General features: G+C 32.9%; 1 protein-coding gene across 2 annotated transcripts; it reads right to left on the reverse strand.

Annotated features, from left to right (window-relative positions):
* Positions 1-3,534: 3,534 nt before the first annotated feature.
* On the reverse strand, positions 3,535-6,532 carry LOC147764170 (putative RNA helicase mov-10-B.2). Of its 2 annotated transcripts, none has more exons than XM_087000738.1 (4): positions 6,434-6,532; positions 5,464-5,552; positions 4,840-4,955; positions 3,535-4,508 (listed from the first exon to the last, which is right to left on the reverse strand). In XM_087000738.1, exons 1-4 carry the CDS (start codon positions 6,515-6,517, stop codon positions 4,444-4,446), a joined length of 354 nt encoding a protein of 117 aa, XP_086856864.1. In that variant the 5' UTR covers positions 6,518-6,532; the 3' UTR covers positions 3,535-4,443. The 2 variants fall into 2 exon arrangements, with proteins under 2 accessions (XP_086856864.1, XP_086856863.1); XM_087000737.1 differs by lacking the exon at positions 6,434-6,532 and adding an exon at positions 6,302-6,424.
* Positions 6,533-13,755: the final 7,223 nt, after the last annotated feature.

The raw sequence follows: 13,755 nt of genomic DNA on the forward strand, positions 1-13,755 counted from the left end.
AAAAGAAACCTGGAAAGCATGGGAATGTGCAATGACACTACGACTCCAGCCCACGACAGCAAAAAGGTGAAGTATCCTGCGAAGATGACCGAGCGACGATTCCTCGTGGGGAGAAGCGAAGATTTTAGCTGGCCAGCTAAGAGAAACGCCGAATCCACCGTCTTTACGTCTGCGTGTGCAGGGAACAATATGTCGAAGAGCGATGCGTTGACGTAGGATGAGTAGAAGATTGGGAGAAATGGGAGTCGACTCCCGTGTCCTTTGTTCTTGATACAGGGCGCAGCACATGGCATCCGTCCTGTTGCTCTAGATCTGTCCGCTGTTGAGAGAACGCACTTTTAAAATTTTGCGCTTTTATACCTTTGTTGACGTATAGTCACATGATGGCGTTCATGTTGTCACCAATGGTCAACTTGTTCAAAGGGGATGGCCTTTGATAGTGATGCGCAAAGTTGGTAATAATATCTTATCAACATATACATTTTCTTTTATATTTTATACTTTGATTATTCTGCCTGTCAGTTTGTTTATAATAAGAGTAATAAGTTCTAAGCAATGTCTGTGAAATGTGCAGGCAAATTTGATGAAAATTTCTGAGCAACATACCTTCTCCCTAAAATTTTTATAGGTACGATGTCCGTTAAGCTGGTAGCTGTGAACTTCTCGCAGGCTACTTTAGCGTGCGTGTATTTGAACACTGATCCAAAATGTGGATAATGTAATTTGGCGTAGGGTGACTGCATTTTTGAGGCAGCCTGAGGGAGTATGGTTGTTCTGATTGTAGTGAATTGTAGAGAGACAATTGGAAGTACACTGGGCTTAGCATGTTCAGTCACCCAAGTACTCTGAAACACATTTTGTAATCAGCTGACTTGTTATTCTGAAAAATGAAAAAACAAATTATATTGATTTACAATCTGCAAGATAGAAGCAGTGGATCATATTACTTATGCCAGGCAGAAGAAACGACTGAATGTATATTTTTATATTCAAAACGTCTACTGATTTAGGTAATAATTAATAGCCTGGAAGATAGCAGCAGTGGATCATATTACTAATGCAAGGCAGAAGAAACGAGTGAATGTATATGTCTATATTCAAAACGTCTACGGATTTAGGTAATAATTAATAGCCTGGAAGATAGCAGCAGTGGATCATATTACTAATGCAAGGCAGAAGAAACGAGTGAATGTACCTGTATATGTCTATATTCAAAATGTCTACTGATTTAGGTAATAATTAACAACTGACGTCTCCCTTCATGGCGTCGGGTTATCAGTACTCCCACACCAGTAACATGAGTTATGAGTTGAGCAGAAACAGAAAAAGATTTTTTATAAAGATAATGCAAGTATATGTGTAGGCCCATTTATCTTTTTTTATATTACTAAACGTAAGAATTGTTTGTCCAAGTGAAACTTTACTTACATCAGCCTAGCAACTAAATCTGACGTTTTAACGTCTCCGAAAATAACTAGAATTTTTCGAATAACGCAATAATGCGGCCACCTTCGAGGTGTCGCCCGGTTTTTAAAAATTGAAAAAAGAAACTTTTCGGGGCGTCTTTTGTCGCGGGTCATTATTTTCAGTTGTTTGATGTTTTTTTGTAATATTTTAGCCATTGATAGAATCTATAATTCAGTTACATCCACGATTAGCTAGACGAAATGGTGACAGGGAAAAGTCAAATTTTTAAACGGCAAAAACTGCATTCTCTTAGAAAGCAATTAGCAAACATTCATTACCAGGCACTGTGAAAAATTCAACCGAAGTTGAAGACAAAATGTGTCAAAAATAAACGTGCATGTCGTAATACCTATTTAAAGCAGTATAATTTTTGTTAGTATTAAAAACGTGTAAATATTATCCACATAGGATATTTTTAAAGCCTTCGATATTTAAAATATTTAAACTTCCCATACTTTGAGGCATGCATGAGTCGGAAAATGTTTGCATAATTACATAAAAAACTAGAATTATCTCTTTATGTGACCACAGTTTACTCATGTGCCTTACATCATTCCCTTAAACCCTTTCCCAATATCGATTTCAGATATTTTTGACACATTTAGTCTTCATCTGAATCACGTGAACGTTATCAAGTGTCATAAGGCGTACATTACGAAAATATTTAGGTCTTGGAACGTGATTTGATGACTTTTTTAAATGCATGTATATACAATTATAAATTTATAATTAAGTTATTTAATATCAAATTATAAGTTCTGACCGAGTTTTAAAATTTATTTTAGGAGGGGTAAAAAACCCCAACCCCATCTAATATATATTGGATACATCCGTAGGCCTTTGTCCTTAGAACTAGGCGTACAAAATGTGTCTTCTAGCTAAAGTTATTATTATGGTGTACGTGTAATTTAAAAAACTACGTAAGAGTGACAATAGGTCATGTGTTTCGAATGCACCCCCACTCTCCGATCAGACATTACTTTTGTATAATTCACAGTCCATCTTCGTTGTAGTTTGTGACTTAATGTCATTTCTTAGTGAAGCGGTGTTGTCCTCAATTTACCTTAAATGTCCAAATTACTAAGAAGAAACCACTTGCAAGAATTATAAGGCTTTTTATACTGCTAGGTCTATATATGTAGACGTGATACACACGATATTTTGCAACCCCACAAAATCTGTTTCTTAAAATTTTGGTTCCACCACAAAGCTTAGCACTATCATTCTTTTTTGCTTTATTGATATATTTTCAGTACATAAATAACCATTGTCTGTTGCCCAATTTTGCACAAAATTAAGATAATCCCCAAAACCTCATTAATTGTGTTTCCTCCATCCCAAAAAATATTAAAAATTTCTCCTCATAATTTAGTAGTGCACTGGCATCTACACAGTACATAAATGTATCATTATAATAACATCTTGTTCTTACTGATAACATAATTAGCTTAATTCCATAACAATTCTAAAATGTTAATAACAATGAAAATTCAAAGTAGATGGCAAGATTCTTATTGTGCTGATAAAGATAAAATATGTAAATTCAATACTGATTAGGTACTGTATACTGGCTCATTGAAAAAAGGGAACCATTTCACAAAAAAATTAAGCTTAGACTGCTTAATCTGGATAGCCAACTATACAAAGTCAACTTTGCAATATTGTCTTACAACTACAATTTTTTAAGAATGATTGGTCCACAGTTGATGAGTAGAATATACATAAATGGGCTACTGACACCACTGCAAGTAAAAGACTTGCCAAGACAATCAAAATGTAAATCAAAGGAAAGTGAAAAGAAAGTAAAAAGACTGGAAAAAATGAGGCAAAATTGATAACTTGGTTAATGAGCGAACAATACTCTAGTTTTGATTAAATCAGAACTTTTCTTGCACCTACATCTGTATTTTTATTTTTGCCATTTTGTAAGTGAAAAAAGGGGAATAGGGGATTGGTGTAGTGAAAGCCCAACCTTAACCTTTGGATGCTATTCTCATTAAACATATGCATAAAAGACAAAATTTAGACCACAAATAGATTCATGCAATCTACCAACCTTTTTTACAGTGAGTCATTGCAACTTATCAGTTATTTCTGGCCTAGGCTATCTGTAAGATTCTTACAACTGTGAAGTGCAACTTAGCCAGCTAAGTCTTTATAGGCTCAGATTTTAGACTACAAACCAACTTCAAACATTTAGTAAAGCAAGTGCCAAGAATAGTTAGTTTGAAGGCTCTGCCTCCCCATAGAGTGAGAACAAACACAGTCACACTGTATGATACATTACAGAAAACATTGGTTAAAAATATACTCTGGAATTTTACATTTTCACTAGTATAGAATCAATTTGATTTCTAAAACTGACTTATTATAAAAATACTCCTGTCAATTTAAAACTTTTTCATAAAGCATATCTGAAATACACTGATAAAATGTTATTAAAAATATTAAAATTTGATATTCACAGATAAAATAGGCTCAAGTCAAAATGATTAAGACAATTATTGAAGCATTATTCAAACCCCAATTTTGATTATTTTCATACAATTAGTGATTCACAAGTTTTTTAACAGAGTTGTACCTAATCTGACTACATGATATCTATCAAAATCTCTCTAAAATCAAGTGACAAAAAATGCCCACAGTTTCAAGCACCATAAAATATGGCTTAAGTAAGTAATATCCTCAATTGTTTCATAATAAACGTCATGTCACTTGAATGTACCATTCTCCAGAAAAAAAGATGAACTTGCAAGGTTTGATAAGTCTGCGTTTACAGGTAGATGTCATAGTTTAATATACATGAGGCAGCGTGGTCAACAATATTATATTATATCAGTTTCTCTAGCCTCCATGTCTTATTCGTCATAATATTTTGATTTTCAAATTCAGGGTCCCCTAGTAAAAGATCTTGCATTTCTTCTTGATCACAGAAGAATCTGAGTTGAGAATACAGTTGAGAATACAGAGTTAAAATTAGGCCTCTCCTCTCCACTCGGGGTCCTCTTGCAACTGAACCTGGCTGACATCCATGGTTACATCTTGAAAAATAATATATTCCCAAAAAAGTTTAAATGGTGCAGTAATAATAATAATAATAATAATAATAATAATAATTAAAATCAATAAATCTTGGACACATTACTTGTCGTACGTCTGAATAACATGACAGACAAGAAGAAAATAGTTGCTCTTGAAAATGGACTTTAAGTAATGAAAATGCAAGATGACAGCTAGTAGATAGTACATGTGCATGCAATTTATTTGAAATTCTGACTTTTCAGTCCTAATGATTTAGATTATTTATAGCCAATAATCTGAGAAAATAAAATATTCAACAGAGAAATTGATTGCAATAAATCCTGCTCGTACATGACTGCTTAATATTCACTGCAACAAACCTCTCTACGACATCGTCGAGCTGATCAGTAGGGTCATCGTAATCACATCCTGTGTACGCTTTTTTCTCGAGGCAGTACTTAAGGAAACTACACCAAAGAGAAGTTGAAAATAAAGAAAGAATTGCCTACTTTCTTTTGTCTTTCTGTATGGACTTTCATTCACAATAAAAGAAAGAATTCCCTAGTAGACACTATTTTGTCTGTCAGTTTGGAGTTTAATTTACATGTTTTTTAACTTTCCTTTTTTTTTCTATTTTTTTTTTTATTTAACAGTCTGTCTGAACTAAAACATGATAGCTTTCTCTTTTTAATCTTTCTATCCTCTTTGTTTTTTTTTTTTTTTGTCAGTCTGTCTGAACAAACATTAAAAATTTAATTTATGAACTTAATTAAATCCTTAACATTTCTTTTTTTGTTGGTCTGTCTGTCTGTCTGAACAAGAGTTCTTAGAAACAATGAGATTAAATAAAGATTAAATAAAGGAAAAAAATCTTGAACCTAACATGGCTGATCTGTGTTTGGTTTGAAAAAGTCTTATAATTTGATTGAACTTTTTTTGCTTACTGATCAAATAAATTAAAATAATTCACTTCACCTGTTCCAATGTTCATCTTGCGAAAGAAGAAACGGATTCCCTACAACAATCAATAGGGCCTTTGCTCTTGTGATCGACACATTAAACCTCTGAAAAAAAATTAATCCCACATGTAACTGTATGTGCGGGTGAACACTGAAGACAGTATAGTCTGAGACTAACTGTTCATATCTCTTCTGTGAATTCCGCATCACATGGCATAGTCTCCGCAGTGCCATAGTGGAAAGAAATGGTGATGAAAATAGTATGGACTCTAGCTGTTTAAATAACCTTACATTTCAAAATATGTGTGTGCACATCCACATGTACAAAGTCTTATGAATTATGTGTTCAAGCATATACACATGCCACAGCACAATCATGGTAATGACACTATCTTTTCAATGGGCAAAAATTATCAAACTTTCAAATGTATACCTTTATAAACACATAAAGTATATAGTATTAGTGGTACTCTTACTGCACAGATTAGAACTATAGAGTAGCTTACTTTTTTATTCTGTTGTGACCATCCAATAGGAATTGGGTAGGAGTATTAAAATTTTAAAAATTAATGGCCTAAAAAATACCGCATCTGTAAAATTCACGATTTCCCCCCCACTGAAAAAAATCAAGTTATTACCATATGCTGAGGTGGCACTAGCAATTTTTTCTAAAGCCAAATTACTACTTTTTCATCACTTTTTTCTCCAAAATGGTTTAAATTTGACTAAAATAAGTCAAATCAACCCTATTTTGTTTAGCCAATTGAAGTCAGTTTTAGCATTTGGCTTAATTGGGCAGTGTTAACTCTACCCCAGTTTGTGTGTCCACATGCATAAGTGTACAAATGACTGACCTTTGGGTTCTTTAAAAAGCCCTTTAAAAGTATCATACAAGCGTCCAGAGCCAGGTAATCGGGGTTACTCCTCACGGTGGAGACCATGATGACCCGTCTCTCCTGACCCTGAAATTCCTCCACACTGCCCACCTTTATGTCCCGAAAGTTTTTCTTGAACAGCAGTTGCTTCAGTTTTTGAACCTGTGGAGAGAATAAAAAGGGATGTCTGTGCATTTACAGGCCCGTAACCAGCAATTTCAAAAGGGGGATTATTTTTCTGAAAAAGTGGACCTTTTTCCATAAAAACTTTGAGAAAAAATTAAAAAGGAAAACATAACAAAACTAGAAAAGCACTCTGAGAGCGCAGAGCTCTGCCAAGGCAGCTATTTTTGATAATTATTGATTTTTGATAGATTATTGATCCAAACCACCACCAAAAACTAATCATTGTCTTTTTGACCCACTTCTGACAGTTCCTGAAAATTTCATCAAAATCGGTCCATAACTTTTTGAGTTACGTTGATGACAGACAAACAGGGGTGAAAACATAACCTCCTTGGCAGAGGTAAATATAATTCCAATGAAGCTGCTATTCAAACTTTTAATCTTTGAGTTTGATATATATATATATATATATATATATATATATATATATATATATATATATATATATATATATAAAACTTATTTGCAATATAAAACAAAATTTACCTGCATAATTTTCACTGCTTCCTTATTATTAATCCAGCAGAGAGCTTAACCTTTGGGAGTTTACAGGGAAATATCAACAAGTGTGCTTTATGTAATCTCATTTAATGGCCTATTAATTAGGCAAATGACTTTATAACTTTATAACTTAGCCTAGTGAGACCCAAGGGAAATTTACAGACTGACCCTCTCAAAGGTCTTCAGGCCCATAAGTCACACCCTTAAGAAATGCACAAAACAATAATGCACAAAATAGGAGACTATCAATTCTGATACAATAATAAATTATGTTTAACTGCACAGTCAACATCAAAGGTTTTAAAATTATGCACAACAGGTAATGCCGACGAAAGTAAAAGCATAAGGCTTCAGGCCCATCAGAGTTCAAGTTTATACTTAGAAAGTGCCAAAATGAGAAAAATGAAAATTTCACAAAAAATGCATAAATTTAATAAAAGTGATAATCTAATAGAGCTGGCTTTCTAATATGAGCTGTATGTCAATCCTAAGAATCATTCTTGTAAGACTAGTTGAAAAAATAGTAACAGTTTTCTTTCTATAACGTTAATGGTGGCAGTGTACAAAAGAGGTTTTTTGTCAATTTTGATGCAACATTACATAATGATTAACTGTATAAATACCACCAATTTTTAAATATCTACTATTAAAAACATGGACATTAAAAAAAATGTGATTACCACTGGGCTTCATGCCCAAGGGAGCTCTAAGTCCCACATTGAAAATTCCAGTATGTGAAAGATAAAAATTTTCACAAAAAACCTCTATAACTTCCAGAAAATTAACTAATGAGACAGATTTTCCAACTGAAGCTGTATTTCAGTCCTATGTTTCTTTCCTTTAAGTGTAAAAAGAGCAAGTGACATGGTTTTCCTTTCACGGTCACTAAGGAGGCAGTGCCTAAAATAGGTTTTTGTTCAATTTTGATGCAATATTACATAATGCTTAACAGCATAATAACCATCAGTTTTTTAATGATAAAATAAAACTATCATGGATATTCACAAAATGAGTCTAGCCCATAGAGTTCAGAAACACTTTGAAAATCCCAAAATCTAAACAAGAGAAACTGTATTAAAAAGAGTTTATTTCCATTTTCAATACCTTTTTTACATGAAAAAAAATAATCGATTTACTGTCATTTTTATATGATCAATTAAAATATGTTGTCGAAGGAAAAATATCAATAGAACAAATTTAAATGTCCAACTTGCTCCATTCTGAGATTCTTAACTTATTGAATGATTGAATCTGACGAACTTCAATGATATGAGTTCCCTTCCATTTTTGATACTTTATTACACAATGCACAATAAAAGGTGTACTGTCATTTTTATATAATCAACTAACAATATTTTTAAGAAGCAGAAAATGTCAAAACAACACTTTTACATATCTAATTTGTTCCATATTGAGACTGTTAACATGCCTAAGAATTAAATCTGAAGAAAAGCCACTTATATGCAAAAAGGCTAATAACTTCATCAAAACTTAACTGATCAAGCTTATTTTCAAACTTGATCTGTATATTAGTCAGACTGATCCCTCCTGTAAGTTTCAAGACAAAAGGCTGATTGGTTTTCCTTAAAATGAGTTACCAGTGTTGCATATATGCTGAATAATGGAAAAAAACAGCAAGTTTGTTTATCCATCCTACATTTTTGATGGTCTTCCAACAGAAAAAAACAGATACCCATCAATATGAACTTTAAAATATGAAAGACCCAGAAGACGGCCTCAATCCACCCCTGCAATAAGATTACAGTTTCAGGACCAAATTCACATAATGAAAATCCCAATATTTGAATAATGATGACAATGCATAAAATAATATTACATAATGTTTAAAGACATAAATGCAACTGTTTATGTGGAAATACAGAGAATGTGAAGAGCTTCAGGTGGATGGGAGCTGAAAATGCCAGTGTTTGAAAAATAAATTAAAAAGAAAACACAAAAAAATATCCCATTAAAGCTGCTATTCAAACTTTTAATCTTGCTGTAATAACATGATATGAATAACCCCAATGTGTTTGAGGATAATAAGGCACTGTTATTCAAATATTTTTTTTTCTTTTGTTAACTTATTTGCAACATTAAACATTTACCTGCATAATTATCACAGATTCCTAATTATGTGACACAGTTAAGAGAGCTTAACCTATGGGACTTTACTTTACTCAACGTGTTTTATGTAATCTTATTAAATGGGCACTTGGAAATTAATTAGGCAAATGATTTTATAGCTCTGAATTTAGCTTGTGATACCCCAAGGGACAATTACCACCATCCATAAACAGTAGCCCCATATAGCTCTCTATAGAGCTGCATTGCTTCCAGAACAGAAAACAATCACTCTGATTTTCCAACACAAACTGCACGTCAGTCTTACAAAACTTTTCAGTAAGTTTGAGTATCATAAGTAACATGGTTTTTCCTTAATGGTCATTCCGGCAGCCATTTCCAAAATAGGGTTTTCTTTAACTTTTATGCAATATAACATAATGACCATCAATTTTTAATAATAAAAGAAAAGTATCATGGATATACAGAAAATGTGACATGGAAAGGTCTTCAAGGCCATGGAAGTTCAGAGTCACACTTTCAAAATGCCAAAATGTATACAAGAGATAACTGTATTAAATTGATTTTCTTCCATTTTCAACACCTTTTTTTCATATAACAAAGTAATCAATTTACTGTCATTTTTAAATGAACAACTGAGAAAATTGTTGACATAGGAAAAATATCAATAGAACAATTTTAAATGTCCAGTTTGCTCCATTCTGAGATTCTGAACATGGTGAATGATTGAATCTGACAAACTGTAAAGATATGAGTTTATTATTATTTCCATTTTTTGACACTTTATTACACATTTACAGGTTTACCATCTTTTTTATATAATCAACTAACAATATTGTTAAGATGCAGAAAATGTCAAAAGAACACCTTTACATATCTAATTAGTTCACATATGAGATTGTTAACATGCCTAAGAATTAAATCAAAGGAAAAAACACTTATATACAAACAAGGCAGCAAAGCTGTCAAATGTACAGACAAAAACCAGAAAATAAAAACGCAGGAAATAGGATACTGTCAATTCTGATGAACTAATGTATTATGCTTACTGTAACTGCATAGCCAACATCAAATTCTTATTCTGCATAACATTGGATTAGGATGAAAGTAAAATGTGTATCAAGCATTAGACTAAGTTCCCATACCTAGATCAATCTAACAGGATCAATGCAACTCCAAGGGGTTTCTCACTAAATTGCTTTCAGTTTGTGAGTCTTAGGATTCTGGCATGCCAGTTTCAGTAGGCGTGACAGACAACTAAGCCACTTACAATGATTGCAATTTAGCGAGAATTTCCATGGAGATAGATCGATATATATATATATATTATAACTATATATTATTAATTTTTTTTTGGGGGGGGGGCTGTATGTCAATCCTAAGAATCATTCTTGTAACTTAACAAAATACAGAAAATGTTACAAAGTAAGAGTACAGGGCTCCTGGCAGATGGGAGTGATAAGTCACAACTTGAAAATGCCAGTATAGCACTCTATAAACCTGCATTGCCTCCAAAACAGAAAACAATCACACTGGTTTTCAAACACAAGCTGCGCACTTCTGTTTTACGAAACTTTTCACTAAGTTTCAGTATCGTAAGTAACATGGTTTTCCCTTAATCGCTATCCTGGCAGCAGTGTCCAAAATAGGGTTTTCTTCAACTTACATGCAATAAAACATAATACTTAACAGCATAATGACCATCAAATTTTTTATAAAAAAATAAAAGTATCATGAATATTCAGAAAATGTGATTTGGGAAGGTCTTCAAGGCCATGGAAGTTCAGAGTCACACTTTCAAAATGCCAAAATGTAAACAAGAGATAACTGTACTGAAATGATTTTCTTTCCATTTTCAACACCTTTTTTAAAACAAAATGATCAATAAACTGTCATTTTTAAATGTTCAACTAGGAAAATTGTTGACATAGGAAAAATAGCAATAGAACAATTTTCAATGTCCAATTTGCTCCATTTGCAGATGCTGAACATAGTGAATGATTAAATCTGACAAACTGCAATGATGAGTTCCTTTCCATTTATGATACTTTATTACACAATGCACAATATTATAACAGGTTTACCGTCATTTTCATATAATCAACAAACAATATTATTAAGAAGCAGAAAATGTCAAAACAACACTTTTACATATCTTATTAGTTCCATAATGAGACTGTTAACATGCCTAAGAATTAAATCTGAAGAAATAACAATTATATACAAAAATACAGAAAATGCACAGCACTTCTGGTGGATGGGAGTATAAAATCACATCTTGAAGATGCTTGTGTTTGAAAAATAATTTTAAAAAAATTTTTAATAAAACGTAAAAAATTCCAAAAAAGCTGCTATTCAAACTTTTAATCTAGCTGTATTAACTTGATTTTAATAACCCCACCAAGTTTGAGAAAAATAAAGCACTGTTATTCATCTATAGCATGTTGGCATAACACATTCTTTTTGTTGTAAATTTATTTGCAATGTTAAACACCATTTATCTGCACAATTATCACCAAATCCTTGTGACACAGTTAAGAGAGCTAAACCTATGGGACTTTACAGGGAAATCTCAAGGAGTGTTTTATGTAATCTCATTTAATGGCCAATTGAAAATTAATGAGTAGGCAAGTGACTTTATAGACCTTAATTTAATTAGTGATCACCCAAGGGACAATTTTATAGACTGTCATCCATACAGTACCATCATACACCCCATTCTCATAGATTAGATCGACCTACATTGGATCGACCTAACTCCCTGGGGGTTCACGCTAAATAGCTGTCAGCCGGGCGGACACGAAAGTTAATTACCCCTTAAAGCTTGTAGTAGGCGGGGACGGACACTTAAGGGGGATTATCTGACAGTAATCTAGTGAGACTCCCCGCGGTGATAGATCGATCTAAAAGTTGTGAGAACAGAGCCATATAGCACAAAGGTGTTGTATACATGCTGAAAAAAGTGAAAAAACAGCATTACTTCCCTAAAAATGACCCGATGATGCTGATTTTCAAACTTGACCTGCGTATTATGAATATTCATTAGTTCTGCAAGTTTCAAACCAAAAGGTTAAATGGTTTTCCACTTATCGTGTTATCGGTGCTGCATACATGCTGAAAAAAGTGAAAAACAGCATAACTTCCCTAAAAATGACCCAATCATACTGATTTTCGAACTTGACCTGCGTATTATGAATATTCATCAGTTCTGTAAGTTTGAAACCAAAAGGTAAAATGATTTTTCACTTATCATGTTATCAGTGTTGCATATATGGTGGAAAAAGTGAAAAACAGCATAACTTCCCTAAAAATGACCCAATCATACTGATTTTCGAACTTGACCTGCGTATTATGAATATTCATCAGTTCTGTAAGTTTGAAACCAAAAGGTAAAATGATTTTTCACTTATCATGTTATCAGTGTTGCATATATGGTGGAAAAAGTGAAAAACAGCATAACTTCCCTAAAAATGACCCGATCATGCTGATTTTCGAACTTGACCTGCGTATTATGAATATTCATCAGTTTTGTAAGTTTCAAAGAAAAAGGTAAAATGGTTTTCCACTTATCTTGTTATCGGTGCTGCATATATGCTGAAACAAGACAGCACTGTTCTGCAATGGGTTTACTTCCATTTTTAAAACACTTTTTTAACATAAAACAAAATAAACAGTTTTCTACCATTTGTATATGATCAACTAAGAAAAAAAATTGATGAGATGGGAAAAATATCAATAGAACAGTGTTAAATGTCCAATTTCCTCCATTCTGAGATAATGAATATAGTAGATGATTGAATCTGACAAACTGCAATGATATTTGTTTATTTCCATTTTTGACACTTTATAACATAATACACAATAACAAGTTTACCATCATTTTTACATAATCAACTAACAATGTTATTAAGATGCAGGAAATGTCACACAAACACTTTTACGTATCTTATTAGTTCAATAATGAGACTGTTTATATGCCTAACAATTGAATCTGAGGAAATGTAAAAAAACAGCATAACTTCTAAAAGAATGGCCCGAATATGCTGATTTTGGAACTCAACCTGCGTTTTAGTTAGTTTGACTACTCCTGTGAGTATAATGACAATTGGCCTATCTGTTTTTCTTATATTGTGTTATTAGCATTGCATATATGTTGAAAGAAGTGAAAAAACAGCATAACATCCCTAACAAGGCAGCAAAGCTGTCAAATGTACAGACAAAAAACAGGAAATAACTATGCACAAAATAGGCTACTGTCAATTCTGATGCAAAAACACATTATGTTAAACTGCAAATTCAACATCAAATTTTAATTATCCTCAACAGGTAATACCAATGTAATTAAAATATGTGACAAGTTTACACTTTGAAAATGTATAACTTCCAGAAAAAGAAGTCACTTAGACTGCTTTTCCAACTCAGACTGCATTTTAGTCCTGTATTTCTTTTTTGAAAGTTTGGCAATCATAAGTAACATGGTTTTCCCATAATGGTCATCATGGCAGCAGCACCCAAAATTGTGTTTTCTTCTAATCTGATGCAATATTACATAATGGTTAAAACGGGGGCGTCTCGATAGTCCGAAGGTTCATTGGGCCGAAGGTTCATTGGTCCGAAAAGTGGTAACATTTTCATCGATTTTTTAATCAAGGGTTCATTGG

Source organism: Lingula anatina, chromosome 1, assembly GCF_051362555.1.
Source record: "Lingula anatina isolate TDL-2025a chromosome 1, LinAna3.0, whole genome shotgun sequence".
NCBI classification, from domain to species: Eukaryota; Metazoa; Brachiopoda; class Lingulata; order Lingulida; family Lingulidae; genus Lingula; species Lingula anatina.

Coding starts and splice junctions, on each gene's coding strand:
- LOC147764170 (XM_087000737.1), bottom strand. CDS start 6,388: ATGGTCTCCACCGTGAGGAGTAACCCCGATTACCTGGCTCTGGACGCT. Junction 5,553..6,301: donor GCTTTTTAAAGAACCCAAAG/GTCAGTCATTTG, acceptor ATTTTTTTTCAG/AGGTTTAATGTGTCGATCAC. Junction 4,956..5,463: donor CAAGATGAACATTGGAACAG/GTGAAGTGAATT, acceptor TCTTTGGTGTAG/TTTCCTTAAGTACTGCCTCG.